General features: G+C 40.6%; 1 protein-coding gene across 1 annotated transcript in view; it reads left to right on the top strand.

Moving 5' to 3' along the window:
- The window catches only part of lama5 (laminin, alpha 5), a 130,584-nt gene that overhangs the window by 113,695 nt on the left and 3,332 nt on the right, over positions 1-13,557 (top strand). Inside the window, exons 55-77 of the mRNA XM_008280023.1 lie at positions 386-540; positions 1,146-1,275; positions 1,405-1,507; positions 1,635-1,748; positions 1,940-2,122; positions 2,639-2,781; positions 3,974-4,153; positions 4,387-4,526; positions 5,217-5,373; positions 5,711-5,844; positions 5,987-6,152; positions 6,651-6,788; positions 7,049-7,200; positions 7,660-7,792; positions 8,324-8,470; positions 9,431-9,561; positions 9,653-9,811; positions 10,544-10,673; positions 10,764-10,918; positions 12,364-12,556; positions 12,738-12,875; positions 13,079-13,238; positions 13,342-13,472. Of these exons, the coding sequence (XP_008278245.1) occupies positions 386-540; positions 1,146-1,275; positions 1,405-1,507; positions 1,635-1,748; positions 1,940-2,122; positions 2,639-2,781; positions 3,974-4,153; positions 4,387-4,526; positions 5,217-5,373; positions 5,711-5,844; positions 5,987-6,152; positions 6,651-6,788; positions 7,049-7,200; positions 7,660-7,792; positions 8,324-8,470; positions 9,431-9,561; positions 9,653-9,811; positions 10,544-10,673; positions 10,764-10,918; positions 12,364-12,556; positions 12,738-12,875; positions 13,079-13,238; positions 13,342-13,472 (3,372 nt within the window). The remainder of the gene's footprint in view (positions 1-385; positions 541-1,145; positions 1,276-1,404; positions 1,508-1,634; positions 1,749-1,939; positions 2,123-2,638; positions 2,782-3,973; positions 4,154-4,386; positions 4,527-5,216; positions 5,374-5,710; positions 5,845-5,986; positions 6,153-6,650; positions 6,789-7,048; positions 7,201-7,659; positions 7,793-8,323; positions 8,471-9,430; positions 9,562-9,652; positions 9,812-10,543; positions 10,674-10,763; positions 10,919-12,363; positions 12,557-12,737; positions 12,876-13,078; positions 13,239-13,341; positions 13,473-13,557) is intronic.

Genomic DNA, 13,557 nt, shown 5'->3' with positions numbered 1-13,557 from the left:
TTTTTATTGTTGAATGTTTGAATCACATCTTGATTCCAACATCTGCTAATTAAAGTATTCACAACAGCTTGCAGCACATGTCGTGTCATTGCTGTTGGGGGAGTTGGTCGGTATATGCCATGAATAAAAGAGAGACACTTTTTTTTTTACAATTAAGTACGGATGTCCTGTGTACTTCAGATCAACAATGCAATTCTTTGTTATTTCTTGTTATTCAGCTTTTTGTGAGAGTGTCAGTGGAGGTACAGACAGGAACGACAGCAGGGTGACGACATGTAACTAAAGTCCCTGTCTGGAACTGAACAGCAGATACTGGAGTGCTGTGGTAAAGATTTTAACACTCTTGACTTCTTCCTCCTTATCACTTTAAATGCATGTTTTACAGGAGTATGAGCGTTTGGCAGCCCAGCTGGATGGCGCCAGGACACCTTTGGCACAGAAAGTGCAGAATTTTGCTTGGGCTGACTCCAAAATCCCCCTGGTGGAGCAGGCAGAGAAGCATGCTGAGATGCTGAATGCTTTAGCCATGAACTTGTCCAGGTAAGGGAGTAAATAATTACAACCATATATTTGGTTTGTCAAGGTGGTATAGAAGGCAGACAGACATGCAGGACAAAAAAAAATCTGCATGTCGTAATGTTGAAAGTTACTTAAGCAAACATTGAAGTTAATCCTGTGAGCCCTGAGCAGTTGCTGTGTGTTTTTTTGCTCCTGTCACATTTTTACTCACTGTAAACTAATTTTTTACAGCAATGTAAAGTCCTGCACCTCTCAGCACAACCATGGCTGGAACTCAAATGTGTCTTTTGCCAGAGCAGCCGCAACAGGCTGCATGTGCGGTGACACATGCACACTAGAAAAGAAAAGATAAAGATATGTAGAATAAAGGGATTTGGATTAAATTTCTCAATTTGAAGCTGTTTTTTTTTTGGCCAACAAAACCTAAAGTCAAACATGACGTCTTTAAGGATCATTGAAAAGTTGAAAATCAGGCAGTTCTTTCTATTTCTACAGTTTCTTCTATGATAAATGGTGTAATTTGGTGTAAATTTTCAAACTTGCTGGTGGGTTTTGAGGTTCAGAGTGTTATTTTATCATGAATAAAAAACATGATGAGTAGTTGCTAAATGCCTGTTTGTCTGCAGTTTGATTGCAGAAACCAAGAGTGAAGGATTAGTAGATGTAACACAAGCCTACAATAAGATTATCAACAGCATCAAGGAGGCAGAAGAGGCTGCCAAGATGGCTGACAAGGCTGCCAATGACACTGTGGAGGTACAGGACACACGCAAAGTATTTTTTCTTCCTCTGTGAGCACATACATGCACAAACTTAAACTACTCAAAAAACAGCTTCAAATGATTTATGTGTTTGTGTCTGGTCTGTGATATTGTGTGTTTTTAGAACATAAAAGACCAGGACCTTGGTCACATTGCTAATTCTCTGAAGAACCACAGTTTAGAGCTGAAAGATGAAGTCGAAAAGCTTGATGATGAGCTGAACAACGGTAAACGCACATCTTTGCATAAGTATTTTCATTTTAGTGATCTGTATGACATATGTCAGGAAATCAAGATAAAGCAGAGACTTGAGTTTGGAGCGCTTATAAGGTAAATTTGTTTTTTACTGCACAGACCTGAAGCCAAGTGTGGAAGATGCTAAGAAACGACTGGATGACGCCAAAACCAAACAGGTTCAAGTGATGAAGGATCTGGAAGCAATTCAGAATAACCTCAACTCCACCACAAGTACGCATGTTCAACACACACAGAAGCCACATTAAAAAGGCAGAATTACTTTAAATTTCAAAGAAGGAAGCCTTGGATGTCCTCAGAATTCATTGTAATCCTAAATTCACAGCAAGAATCAAGTTAGGAAAGCTAAAAAAATAAGAAAAGGCTTGTTTTTGGTGATTTCTGTCTTTTTCTGTTCTGAACAGATGTGACTCAGGAGATTGATGAAGCAAAGCGGGTGGCGGATCTGGCGAATACCACGGCCACCCAAGTCAACGACGCCTTACGTCCAATTAAAGAGCAGCTGGACCAATGGCAGCAGGCGTACAGAGACGCCAATGCCACCAACGAAGACATCAACAACGCCCTGATGGATGCCAACAACACGGGTGGGAGTTTCTGAATGTATCACAACAAAACGACCTACAGTTTGATTTATGTCTGTCAGTGTTCACTCCTGTTTATTATGTCTTTCAATAATAAAATAGCAATGTCGTATGCTTACTTCATTTGCCTTTAGAAGCCTGTTTTGTCTTTAGGATGAGTTCCCAAGTAATTTCATCAAATAAATCCATCACTTGTGCTCAATTATGCAAGATGCAATCACAAAATTACATCTGTACTTGATTTAAGTTGAGCAGCAATATTCCCAGTGCTTCTGCCAACACCTGTAATGATCTGATCTTGGACAATGAAATGTCATGGGCTTTTTTCACAATCTTCTCAGTCAAGGAAACAATCATCAGATTATTAAATGATGAATGAGTTACTGAGTGAGTTGCAGCCCAAATGAAACACAAAAAAGATGTTCTAGTTTTCACTATAACATAAACATTCAAAACAAAAGCTATATCGTTATTTGAGATATATGAATCACTAAATTTGCTCTCTGTGTGTCTTTGTAGTACACAAGCTGGGTGAAGCTATTCCTACGCTCATGAAGAAACTGGATGAACTGCAGAATCACTCCGCCCAGATGCCAAACATCTCTGAGAACATCAACCGCATCCGACAGCTCATACAGCAGGCGCGCAACGCTGCCAGCAAGGTACACAGCTATAGTCATACCTTCATCAGCTCAGAAGACACTGCATTGAGTGGCATCAATAGCTTAGAGGCTTACCTTAGTTAAAACCACGAGTTACCCAACTCAAACCCTAACCTTAGACCAAGCCTTCATGCTGAAACTGATTTAAATTTGGACAGCAAAGTAGACAACTGCTACACATCTGAGGGTGCTGATGCAACACATCGAAGGAAACCAAGAGGTTCTTGTAATTTAAACTATTTAAAGATGCAGTTACGGCAGCAAGTGCAATCAATGCCTCTGCCAAAGCACTAAGAAACAACCAATTACAAAACTGAGATGTGAAGCCTAAGAATAATCCACTAAGTGAAAACATCTCAACCAGAATGGTCTTCTTACATTAGCAAACGTCCGGGATTCAACTCACTAAAATCATTACTCCAAAAAACATCAATACATAAATACCCATGTCAGCTGCTGCATCATTTTAAATTTGTTGTACTAGCTCTTCCTTGTTTTCTCTGTCATTACTGCAGTTCTCATTTAAATATTTCTGAAATCTAGATTTTAAAATGTCATCTGCAGGCTGACCTTTCGATTGACACCTACCTCAGACTAATGTGAGCTTCTGTGTTGTGTCCTTACACTGCAATAGTTAGAGAGCCCATGTTGAAAAGAAGTGCCTGCACCTTTTAAGCACGTAAAGATGCAGCCAGTTGCAACTGACTTTGCTGATGACTGCCAATGAAGAGACAATGAAATATTGCTTCGGTGGGACTGGTCTGTGTGCAAAAGACAAAAAGTGGCATGTTGAGGCAGGTCATGAGGCTACATTGGCCAAGAACCTGTAAAAGATGTAAATATGTAAAAGTTATTAATTTTCTGTGGGTTCTCATACATACAAATAAGTCTCCAAATTGCCTTTTCTGGAAAAGCCTTTGAAAAACCTGTAAAATCTTCATTTTCTGTGTAACTGTTTTAAAATTTGAACATTGACTAAGTAAGGCTTCATGCTGTGTCCCATTGTGTTTTGCAACTAATAGCTGCAAACTGCTGTTACCCCACATCGTTCGAGAGCATGTTGTGATTTACTTTGGCTGTACCTTGGACAGGCCTCTTCGTCTACTTTTACAGGAATGGTAGGGTGTTTTAGCAACATCTGCAGTCTGTAATGTTTTTTCTTGCCATTTCTCCTCCTTTTTCCCCCGTCCAGGTAAGCGTGCCGGTGAAGTTTAACGGATCGTCCAGTGTTCAGGTTCGTACTCCATCTAACCTGGCCGACCTGGCTGCCTACACATCCCTGAAGTTCTACATCACCCTGCCGGACACAACGCGGGCCAGACGGCAGGACGATGCCACCAAACAGTTTGTCTTCTACCTCGGCAACAAAGACGTAAGCAATCCCCACGGCAACATAGAGGGGCGGTTTGTGTTGGGTTTACTCATTAATTCTCTTTTTGTATTAGTCTCAGTGTGTGTTAGGTGTCTTTTTTGCAGTTTTTTTAAGAACTCTGTGTCACAGTGAACATCATTGCACATCTGTTTTGTACAAAATGACAAACATCCACTCAGAAGCTCCTGTGCTCCTGGTTTTGAAATTCATTACTTTGTCTGTGGTATTTGTAGTCCAATAAAGAGTTCCTGGGCATGGCGCTGGAGGGGAAAAGACTACGTTGGTACTTTAACGTTGGAGGAGAGACTGCTCAGGTGATGATGGAAGAAGATGTCAAGGCTGATGGAAAATTCAATAGTCTAGTACTGGAGAGGTAAAGCACACAAACACACACTGAAACTGCACATCTGTGACATGCAGTTCAGCCCAAACACTTAACCAAGTCCAAGCCTCAAGTCATGATATTTTAACAAATTCGTTTTAGTCTAGATGTCTTTTTTTTTTTTTTTTTAAATCCCCAAAATGACCTGTTTGTACTAGATTCTGTAGACTCTGGGGTTAAAAAGAACCTGATAAATGTATCCGGCAGGTTTCAGACTGACACAGTGATGGCATTAGATTCATTCTGTTGTTAAATGTTCAATATTGCAATACAAACCGTACTTCAAATGAATGGATTTTGTCCACTAAAACATGAAGGCCTTAAATTTGAAATGGTTTCAGCAAGTGTTGAGTTTGCATTAACAACATAATGCAGTAACTTTACCAGGGTGAACAAGAACAGAGCAAAATGAGGCTTTGTAGTATGAACAAGTACACTGGTTAAACAGAGGGCATTAAAGATAAAGGCCTGGTGCCTTCTGCAGACCAGGCAAATAACAGCCCTGGTCATTATTTGAGAAATATACTGTCTTTCAAACACCTGTGTGCTGACTACAGTTTGTCTTCGGCTTTGTGGCTGCTTGAATGTATTTGATTATGCCAAAACTGTGCTGCTTTATGTAGCTTAAATCTGTTTCTCGTGCTGTATTTACAGTATCTGTGTCTGTCTGTGTGAACACAGGATCCTCCAGTATGGTCAGATGTCCATGTCTTCAGAAGCCACAGATGGAGAACGAGTGACCAAAGCTAATGTGGAGGCTAAAGGAGATCAGGGGCTGCTCAACCTCTTAACCAACGACACCGTCTTCTACGTGGGAGGATACCCAAGCACTTTCACAGTAAGCGCTGCAAGGGCTGTTTTTACCATCAGTAAAAACTTATATACATATTAGTCTCTCTGCCTGTACTGTCTTGACTCTGTGTGAGTATGCAGGGCCTGTAATTTACAATAATGCTCGATATAATTGTATGGAGAATCAACATGATGTACATGTTAATTGTAGTCGTTGTTGTGGTATTGGTTTTTTTTTTTCATTTTTTTGGTAAAACAGACATTTTTTGCTTTTTTTTTATTAACTAGAATTTTGTTATATTGCGCAAAGACTTCTACCAATGGGTGTGCTGTTTCCATATATATTTGTGATTATTATTAATTAACTGATTTCCTTTTTTTAGCCACCCTCTGCACTCAAACTGGCTAACTTTAAGGGCTGCATCGAGCTAGACACGCTGAACGAGGAGGTCCTCAGTCTGTATAACTTTGAGAACATCTTCCAACTCAATACCACAGATGAGAAACCCTGTGGCAGGTGTGTCATTTCTTTTCTCTTTTTGAAAGTTCCTCTGGCTTTCTTTGTTGTCTCAGATTTCTTAGCAGGATCCCATCATTTCCATCTGTTTTTTTTTTTTTTTTCAGTGTGATTTCTAATTGAATGAATATGCTGTCAACAGGTCCAAACCAGTGCTGACTTCAGCCTGGGTGAATGACGCGGCTTATTTTGACGGTACTGGTTTCGCTGAGATCACCATTTCGGATGATCGGAGTCAAGTACAGCGCTTTGAACAAGAAGTGAAACTGCTCTCACACAATGGAATCCTGCTGCTGCTGCACAGTGAGGTAAAAAGCTTCACTTGTTCATCCAATAAATTCCTCAATCTAATGTTTATTTATAGTACGGGCATTTTATGAGATTTTTTCACAAATCTGCCAACTAAATCGTTACCAAACAATTTCTCTTCAATATGTTTGTAAACGTGTGTAATAACATGCTTTAAAATGTTGACGTTCAACTCCCATGGGAAACCCTGAAGAAAACCTGCTCAAGTTGGGTTACCAATAAATGATTGTAGAAAAATAGATTTTTAAAAAATCGGGCCTTAAGTCACTTATGAGGGTCAAGGAGTTCCCAGGCCAGTTGAGATATGTAATACCTACAGCTGACGTGGTTCGGACTTCTGATTTGGACACCTCCTGGGCAGCCGGGAGGAGTCTTTAGTCTTGAGTATCAATTCAGTCACAACTTCAAATTTTACATCATAATCCAGCTGTTATTGTAACTGACTACTGAAATAGCCTATAAAGCAGCTCTGAGTTTTCGTCATGTTTTTCCTCCAGCAGAATAAGTTCCTGTGCCTGGCAGTGCTTCAGGGCAGACTCAAGGTTTTCTATGACTTCAGTGATTCTCTGGTGGAGCTCGATGCCAAAGTGACGTCGCCAGAGGAACTGAAGGTCACTGATGCTGAAGCCAAAACTGTAAGCTCATCATGTCGCCTTGTATTTTATATACTTAAATTTAAAGGATCCTCATGCTCTGATTCCTTATTTTGGCACCTTCCACCACTTTACCAGATTAGTTTGTTGTATTTTTGTTATCGTCATTAGTCAAATGCAGCATTTGTTTTGAGTTGAGTATGTATAACTAAAACAGTATTTTGTATCCTTAGTTATCATTTAGACTATAGAAGTACAAATGTTAACTTGTGTTTCCTGACATCTGGCATGTTTCTGTCTAGCTTGAGGTTATCGTCATACGTTCAGCCACGAGCCGTATCGTGGTGAGGAAAAACCGCGTCACCCTCTACACGCACCCGTTCTCAGACAGCATCCCTTCATTCAGCAGCAGCTACTATTTGGGTGGAGTACCAGAGCAAAAGATGCCCGAGAAGTGCGTCAAAGTTTTGTATTTATTATACCTCCCTTCGAAAAAGTAATTTCCTATTTGTAGAATCCAGTTTTTTAGTTTGTTGTTCATATCACTGATTATTTATTGTAAGTATTAAAACCAGTTCTTCAGAAGGGTTTTGGTAATGTCGGAGATGCTCTGCAGCACATCTTTCTGCTTCTTCTAGCTCAGTGATTTCATGGCACGTGCCTTGTGTTGGTACACTCTCGTGTACATTTTCAGGCAAACAGCAGACTAAAGTGAGTTAATCAGCTAATGAAGATAGTATTTTTTGGCTAATTTGTAAAATGTTATTTGATATCACTCCTAATTAGGTCAAAGAAACAAAAGAAAAAACAGAAACCAGCACAGATGTAAATTCCTAAATCATTTTTGAGACTTAGAGTATGTTGTTTAAAGAGTTCTGTCAGGTAGATTCATACTGTCTTTGTCTCCTTTCAGGTTGAAGACTATGTTTTCTAAGCAGGGCTCTGTGAAGGGCTGTTTCAGGAATGTCAAGGCTCTGAACTCCCATGTCGACTTGAAGAGGATGACGAGCTCTGGAGTCAGTTTCGGCTGTGACAGTGACCTGTTGGTAAGAAAACACAGTTTACCTATTAACAGGGAGTAAAGGAGTCATGCAATTTTTCTGTATTTTTACATTTGATATTTAGGGCTTATTGATGACCAGAGCTGGTATTCACTGCTTCTATTTAAAACTGCATAGATTTGACACACTGCAGTATAATTAGCTGATGTAAAAATATATATTCCCAGAAAAGCTCAATGAATGTAGTAGTCATACACGGGATGTTTGTATTAAGTGTGAAAAGGAAAAGGATAAACTTTACTAATGTCTTCTGTTGTGTCACAAGAAAAAGAAAAAGTTCTAGAAAGATGTCAGATGGTGTATCAAGGACATTAAAGCACATCTGGATCCAAAATGATTATATTTCATGAGGTTTTATATCCAGGTAATCATAGCATAAGTTGTCCCCTTAGGAGTTATTGATTGCTCGATTGTGGAATGTAATTCAATATATTGTATATGCATGTGTTTGCTGTGTAACTAAATATACAACTACAGACAGTAACATCCAAAAATGCGACCCGTGTGTTTGTGCAGGTGGCTCGTGAAGCTCATTTCACCGGTCAGAGCTACCTGGACCTCGGGGCTCTGACAAACATCCCCAGCCTCAGGAGCAACTTCTCCGCCAGCTTCAGCTTCAGAACCGATAAGACGGATGGACTCATGTTCTACCACCGCGACAAAGTAGGAACAAAGTCTAATGCTGGAGCTTCTGTGCAAAACGCTGATGTACATCCCTGCATGTATATGGAGGCTGTACAGTGAACTAAAATATAAATGCAGCGTGCAAATTGTCTTGTTTTCTGACTTAGAGAAAAGGTGAAAGTTATTGTGGTCAGAAAAGGGTTAAATGTAGCCAGTTGTGAGCTGTTTAACTGGTGATGGATTCTTAACCACTGAGTCAATCCACAGCCCGATCAGGTGTGACTTTGAAGGACAATGAGTGTACTTTGTGTTACATGACGTCCATTCTGTTGTAGACGTGCTGTAAGATGGAATAACAAATCCACATTCCACTATGATAAATAGAAAAGACAATTTATTATATTTTATAAATTACATACTGCATTTCTATTTTTGTTCAGCAATTTTCTACATAATCAATTCTCAAAAAGCTTTACAGTATTTCTCATTTACGCAACCAGACATCCTGTCAGCATTAATTAATGAGCCAAACTGATTAAAAGGCTAACCTCTAACCAACAACTACCCTTGTTTTTTCTTTGCTTGATAAGTTTTACTGTTTTCCTGTTTTCTACTGGCCTGCTTTGGTCTCTGGGACTTTAAAGTAGGGCTGATATGATCATGAAATTTTGGTTTGCGATTAGCTGAAATATAAGTATGTGTAATTAATGATTTAATTGTATTCTTGGGTTTGTTTTGTGTCTCTATAATTCTTAGATTAGTGTTATTAGCACTTTTGAGCGTCCTCTTTTTGCTGCAAACCTAACAAATCCCATACTTGTTTTTTTTTTATTTGGCGGAAAACCTAAATGTGCTGTGTTGTCTCGTTGCAAATAAATCCATGACTTTAATGTCAATAGATGCTCATCAAAATGCAGCCAGTCGAGTCTGACGATTATGAAACAATCCAGTATCATCTTGTGTCTTGCAAACACTGATCCTGGTGTGTTGTGGCTGCAGGAGGGTGAGTGTAAGGTGTTGTTGCTTGACGGCCACGTCGTGGTGAGAGCCGGCAACAGTGAGATTAAGACGCAGAAGACGTACAACGACGACAACAGTCACTACATCACTATCTACAACAACATCAACGGGTAGGGCGGCTGATGTCAAGTGATCACAATGCCAACAGAGCAACTGGTGCCCAGCTTTGTTTACTGACTTTGTTTACTACTTATTCCTCAGGCTGCGTCTGTACATGGATGATGTGCTGGAGAAAGCCAGGCAGGGAACCCCAAGGGGGCGCCAAGTGACATCGTCACAGCCGATAACCTTTCTGGGAGGAACGCCAGACCAAGGCCTCACCAACCTCACCGGATGTATCAGTAATGTTTTCATCAAGAGGTTAGAAAAACTTAAAAACAATATTATATACTGAATTATATTAGGTATTTTACAAAGTTTCCCAGTTTTCTTAATTTCACATATTACAGATATGTAGTTAAATCAAAGAAAAGTATTCATTTACATGGTTTTTGCAGGACTGTTGGAAAAACAAACACTTCATATATATATATATGGTCATTTGTTCTTCTACAATGTCTGACTATAAAATTAAACAATAGGATTGTATTTAAATCAGCAAAAAATGTCATTATGTCATTACACACATATTTGCAGGTTGTTTTTTTTTTATACCATTTTACAGTTTTTACATGTTACAGTACTCGGTACCAGTTTTTTTTTGTTTGTTTGTTGTTGTTTTTTGCAGTCATTGGCACTCTTGCTGCCAGATATTTAAGGTAGTTTTTCACAGTTTCACAGTTCTGCATTAAGCAGAGATGCTCCTGTCTGGTTTTGCTAGTTTAACAAGCTGAAAAAATGAATAAGAATGCTGTGAATCCTGTATTTGGCATTTTTCATTAGATAACTGCTAAATAGACCGAAGCAACTTAGAGCGAAGAGGTTATAGATGCAAATTAAACCGAGATGGATGAATGTTACCTCCCCTGACCGCATGTCACTGGCTTCAACATAGACACAGGCAGCAATATACATATTCATGCACACAGTCCTCGTTAAAAGCTAAACAAAACATGGATGCATTTTAACGTGTGTGTGTTTCTTTTTTTTCAGGGAAACAAGTCCTCAGATGGTTTTGAACCTGCTGAAGGCTCGAGAAAACGTGAACGTTCCGTTGGACTGTCCAGCTGCTAAAAAACCTCAGCAGATCATTGCTCCCCAGCTGAAACACAACAAACCAAAGGTACACACTCACACTCAGACACATAGCAAATTCTGCTTTTCCATTGAATAAAAACCTGATAGTAAACTTAAGGTTCTCTCTCTGTGTCAGGGAAAGCACAAGAAGCCATCAGGATCTCGCAGTCGTAACACCAGGGAGTCCTGTCAGGGCGAACTGTCTGACCACGAGAGCGGAGCAACACACTTCAGCGGCTCCACACACAGCTACCAGATGTACAACTCTCTGCCCAGCTCACTCAGCCCAATGTGAGTGTGAACACAAACTGCTAATTCCCAATCCTATGTTTTCCTCAGGAAGTAGCGGGAACAAAACGAGAGCTTAACAGTGAGTGAATATTGGATTGAAACACAACTTCAGTGGGAGGATCGATTTGTTTTCAGTTTATGTAGCACCTATTCACAACATGAGTCATCTCCAGGCACTTCACATAGTAAGATAAAGACTTTACTAATTATACAGAGAAATCCAGAAATACCTGCAGAGTGGAAAAAACAGACACGAAGAAGACACGAAGTTAGTGGTATGTGATGACAAATAGCCATATGAAGAGTAAGAGGAGAGTCGAAGAGAGGTGTTCAGTGCATCATGGGAAGTCCCTCAGCAATCTCAGCATATAGAAGCATGAGTTGGGGATGCTTTAGGGCAGGGGCCGGCAATCTTAAACACTCAAAGAGCCATTTGGACCTGTTTCCCATGGAAAAGAAAACACTGGGAGCCACAAAACCTTTTTGACATCTAAAATGAAGATAACACTGCATATATTGTTTTTTACCTTTATGCTATGTATAAAAAAAACCCATAGTGTCTTGCATTTGTGAAATCACTGCTACAGAGAAAGCAAAATTTTATCTCTGCATGCAACAAAAACATTTTGAAAAAAAAGACACTGGGTTGAAGGTTACTTTCAAATAAAATACTCAGTGTCTATTTGAGTCCTCCTCGTATATATGAAATAAAAAGTCAAACTTAAATTATCCAACTGCAGCAAAGTAAAAATGACGTCTGGTTGTCCTGCTGACTGCAGCTGGGACTGCTGACCAGACTCCTGACCGCCTGTGAGCGCTTTGGGATGGGAGGAGCTCACAGCAGCACTGCTGGTGGCTGAGGACTAACTGCAGAAAAATATGTGTTTTCACATCAGAGTCTCCAAAACACCAGAAAAGTCTCCATTAACACCAGAAAGAGTCACTAGATTTGTCACTAGTTGCTTTTGAAAAAACAAAAAAAAAGTTGCCAGGAGGACTTGGAAAGTCGCCAGATTTAGCAAAAAAGTCACCAAGTTGGCAACACTGCGCATGCCAGTGGGTGTCGCACATCGGCGGTTGTGACGCATATTTTCACCATAATATTCAAATTCAAGATAACATTTTAAAAACTAACAAACTAAAATAAAATATATTTCAATTAAATACTCACTATTTATTTTCCAAAGCCACAAGGAGCCGCAGCAGAGGTATGAAAGAGCCTCATGTGGCTCCGACGCCATGGGATGCCGACCCCTGCTTTAGGGTCACCTAAGACAGCTCCACCTGTAAGCTTTTTAAAAGAGGAAAGTTTTAAGCTTAATCTTAAAAGTAGCGAAGAGGTCTTCCTCCTGTGCTCAAACTGGGAGCTGATTCTGCTTGTGAGGTTTTTCTCTGTCCCAGTATCCCAAAAAGTAAACTAATCCAGTTCATCTGTCTGTCTGCAGGCCGCACATCTCCATAGCGGTGAGGATCAACTCCTCTGATGGTTTACTGCTGTACGCAGTCGACGGACAGCGTGGTGAAGCCGCAATGTCGCTCAGCGTCTCACAAGGCCACCTGCTGCTTCTGTTGGACGGAGGGAAGAGGAAGGCCAGCCTGCGTAGCCACAAGAAGTACAACGACGACCAGTGGCACACGGTGAGGTCACATGCACAGAGCAGGTTTCTACCGGTGTTCTGCTGCAGTGATGCTGTGGCTTACATGTCAACTAACTGAATCCTGAAACACAAGAAACTACCAAGAAGTGTTATTTGCTTTGTTGCACTAAACGACTCACCTTCTGAACCTTCTAACAGCCCCTATCTTTATGTCACTCCAGGTCTTTATAAAGCGTGAACGGGAGAAGATCAGTCTGATAGTGGACGGTATCAACCCTAAGTCTAAGAGAATGCCTGGAGGAGACAGGACTCGTCTCACTGGGCCTTTATACGTTGGAGGAGTCCCACCCTCACTGGCGGTGAGCACATTTGTACCGACAGTACTTTTGCTGTATTTATGGATATTAATGAATAATTGTTATTCAACTAACTGCTGTGAATAATTTGATGAAGACACAAAAAAGAAATGATCCAGAAATGCCCCAGAAATTCAAATTTACTACTAAACAAAAACCTGGCTTTATCTCAAATCTCTTCTTGTCTGTATTGTGATGAATTTTAGGCCCCGGGTGCTGGTGGTTTCATTGGTTGTGTCAGGGAACTGACGCTGAACGAAGCCCCTGCAGGAAGCCCTGCTCATAGCCAGGGGACGGTGCCCTGTTTCCAAAACCCTCTACAGCCTGGAGTGTACTTCTCCGCACAGGGAGGACGCATCGCAATAGGTGGTTACTGTCACTCTTCTCATATTTCAACTGAGCTTGGGCTTCTTGTTTGAGCCTTGCTGTGTTGTTACGCCCTGAGTGACAGCTCTCTTCCTTTCTGCAGATGAGTCCTTGGTTCTTGGACGGGATCTAGAGATCCAGTTGGATGTTCGGCCAGTCTCGGACTCTGGGCTGCTGTTGCATGCTGGGACCTCACATGACCTACATCTGAGCTTGGTTCTCAGCCAGGGAGAGGTGAGATGACGGCTCTGAGGGGTTGTATTTATTTTCTCTGGAGACCTCTCTCTCTCTCTCTCTCTCTCTCTCTCTCTCTCGTCTA

This window comes from Stegastes partitus, unplaced genomic scaffold (assembly GCF_000690725.1).
Source record: "Stegastes partitus isolate 25-593 unplaced genomic scaffold, Stegastes_partitus-1.0.2 Scaffold179, whole genome shotgun sequence".
NCBI classification, from domain to species: domain Eukaryota; kingdom Metazoa; phylum Chordata; class Actinopteri; family Pomacentridae; genus Stegastes; species Stegastes partitus.
Note: the sequence above shows the minus strand (reverse complement) of the source record. Positions and strands in the feature narration are given on the sequence as shown.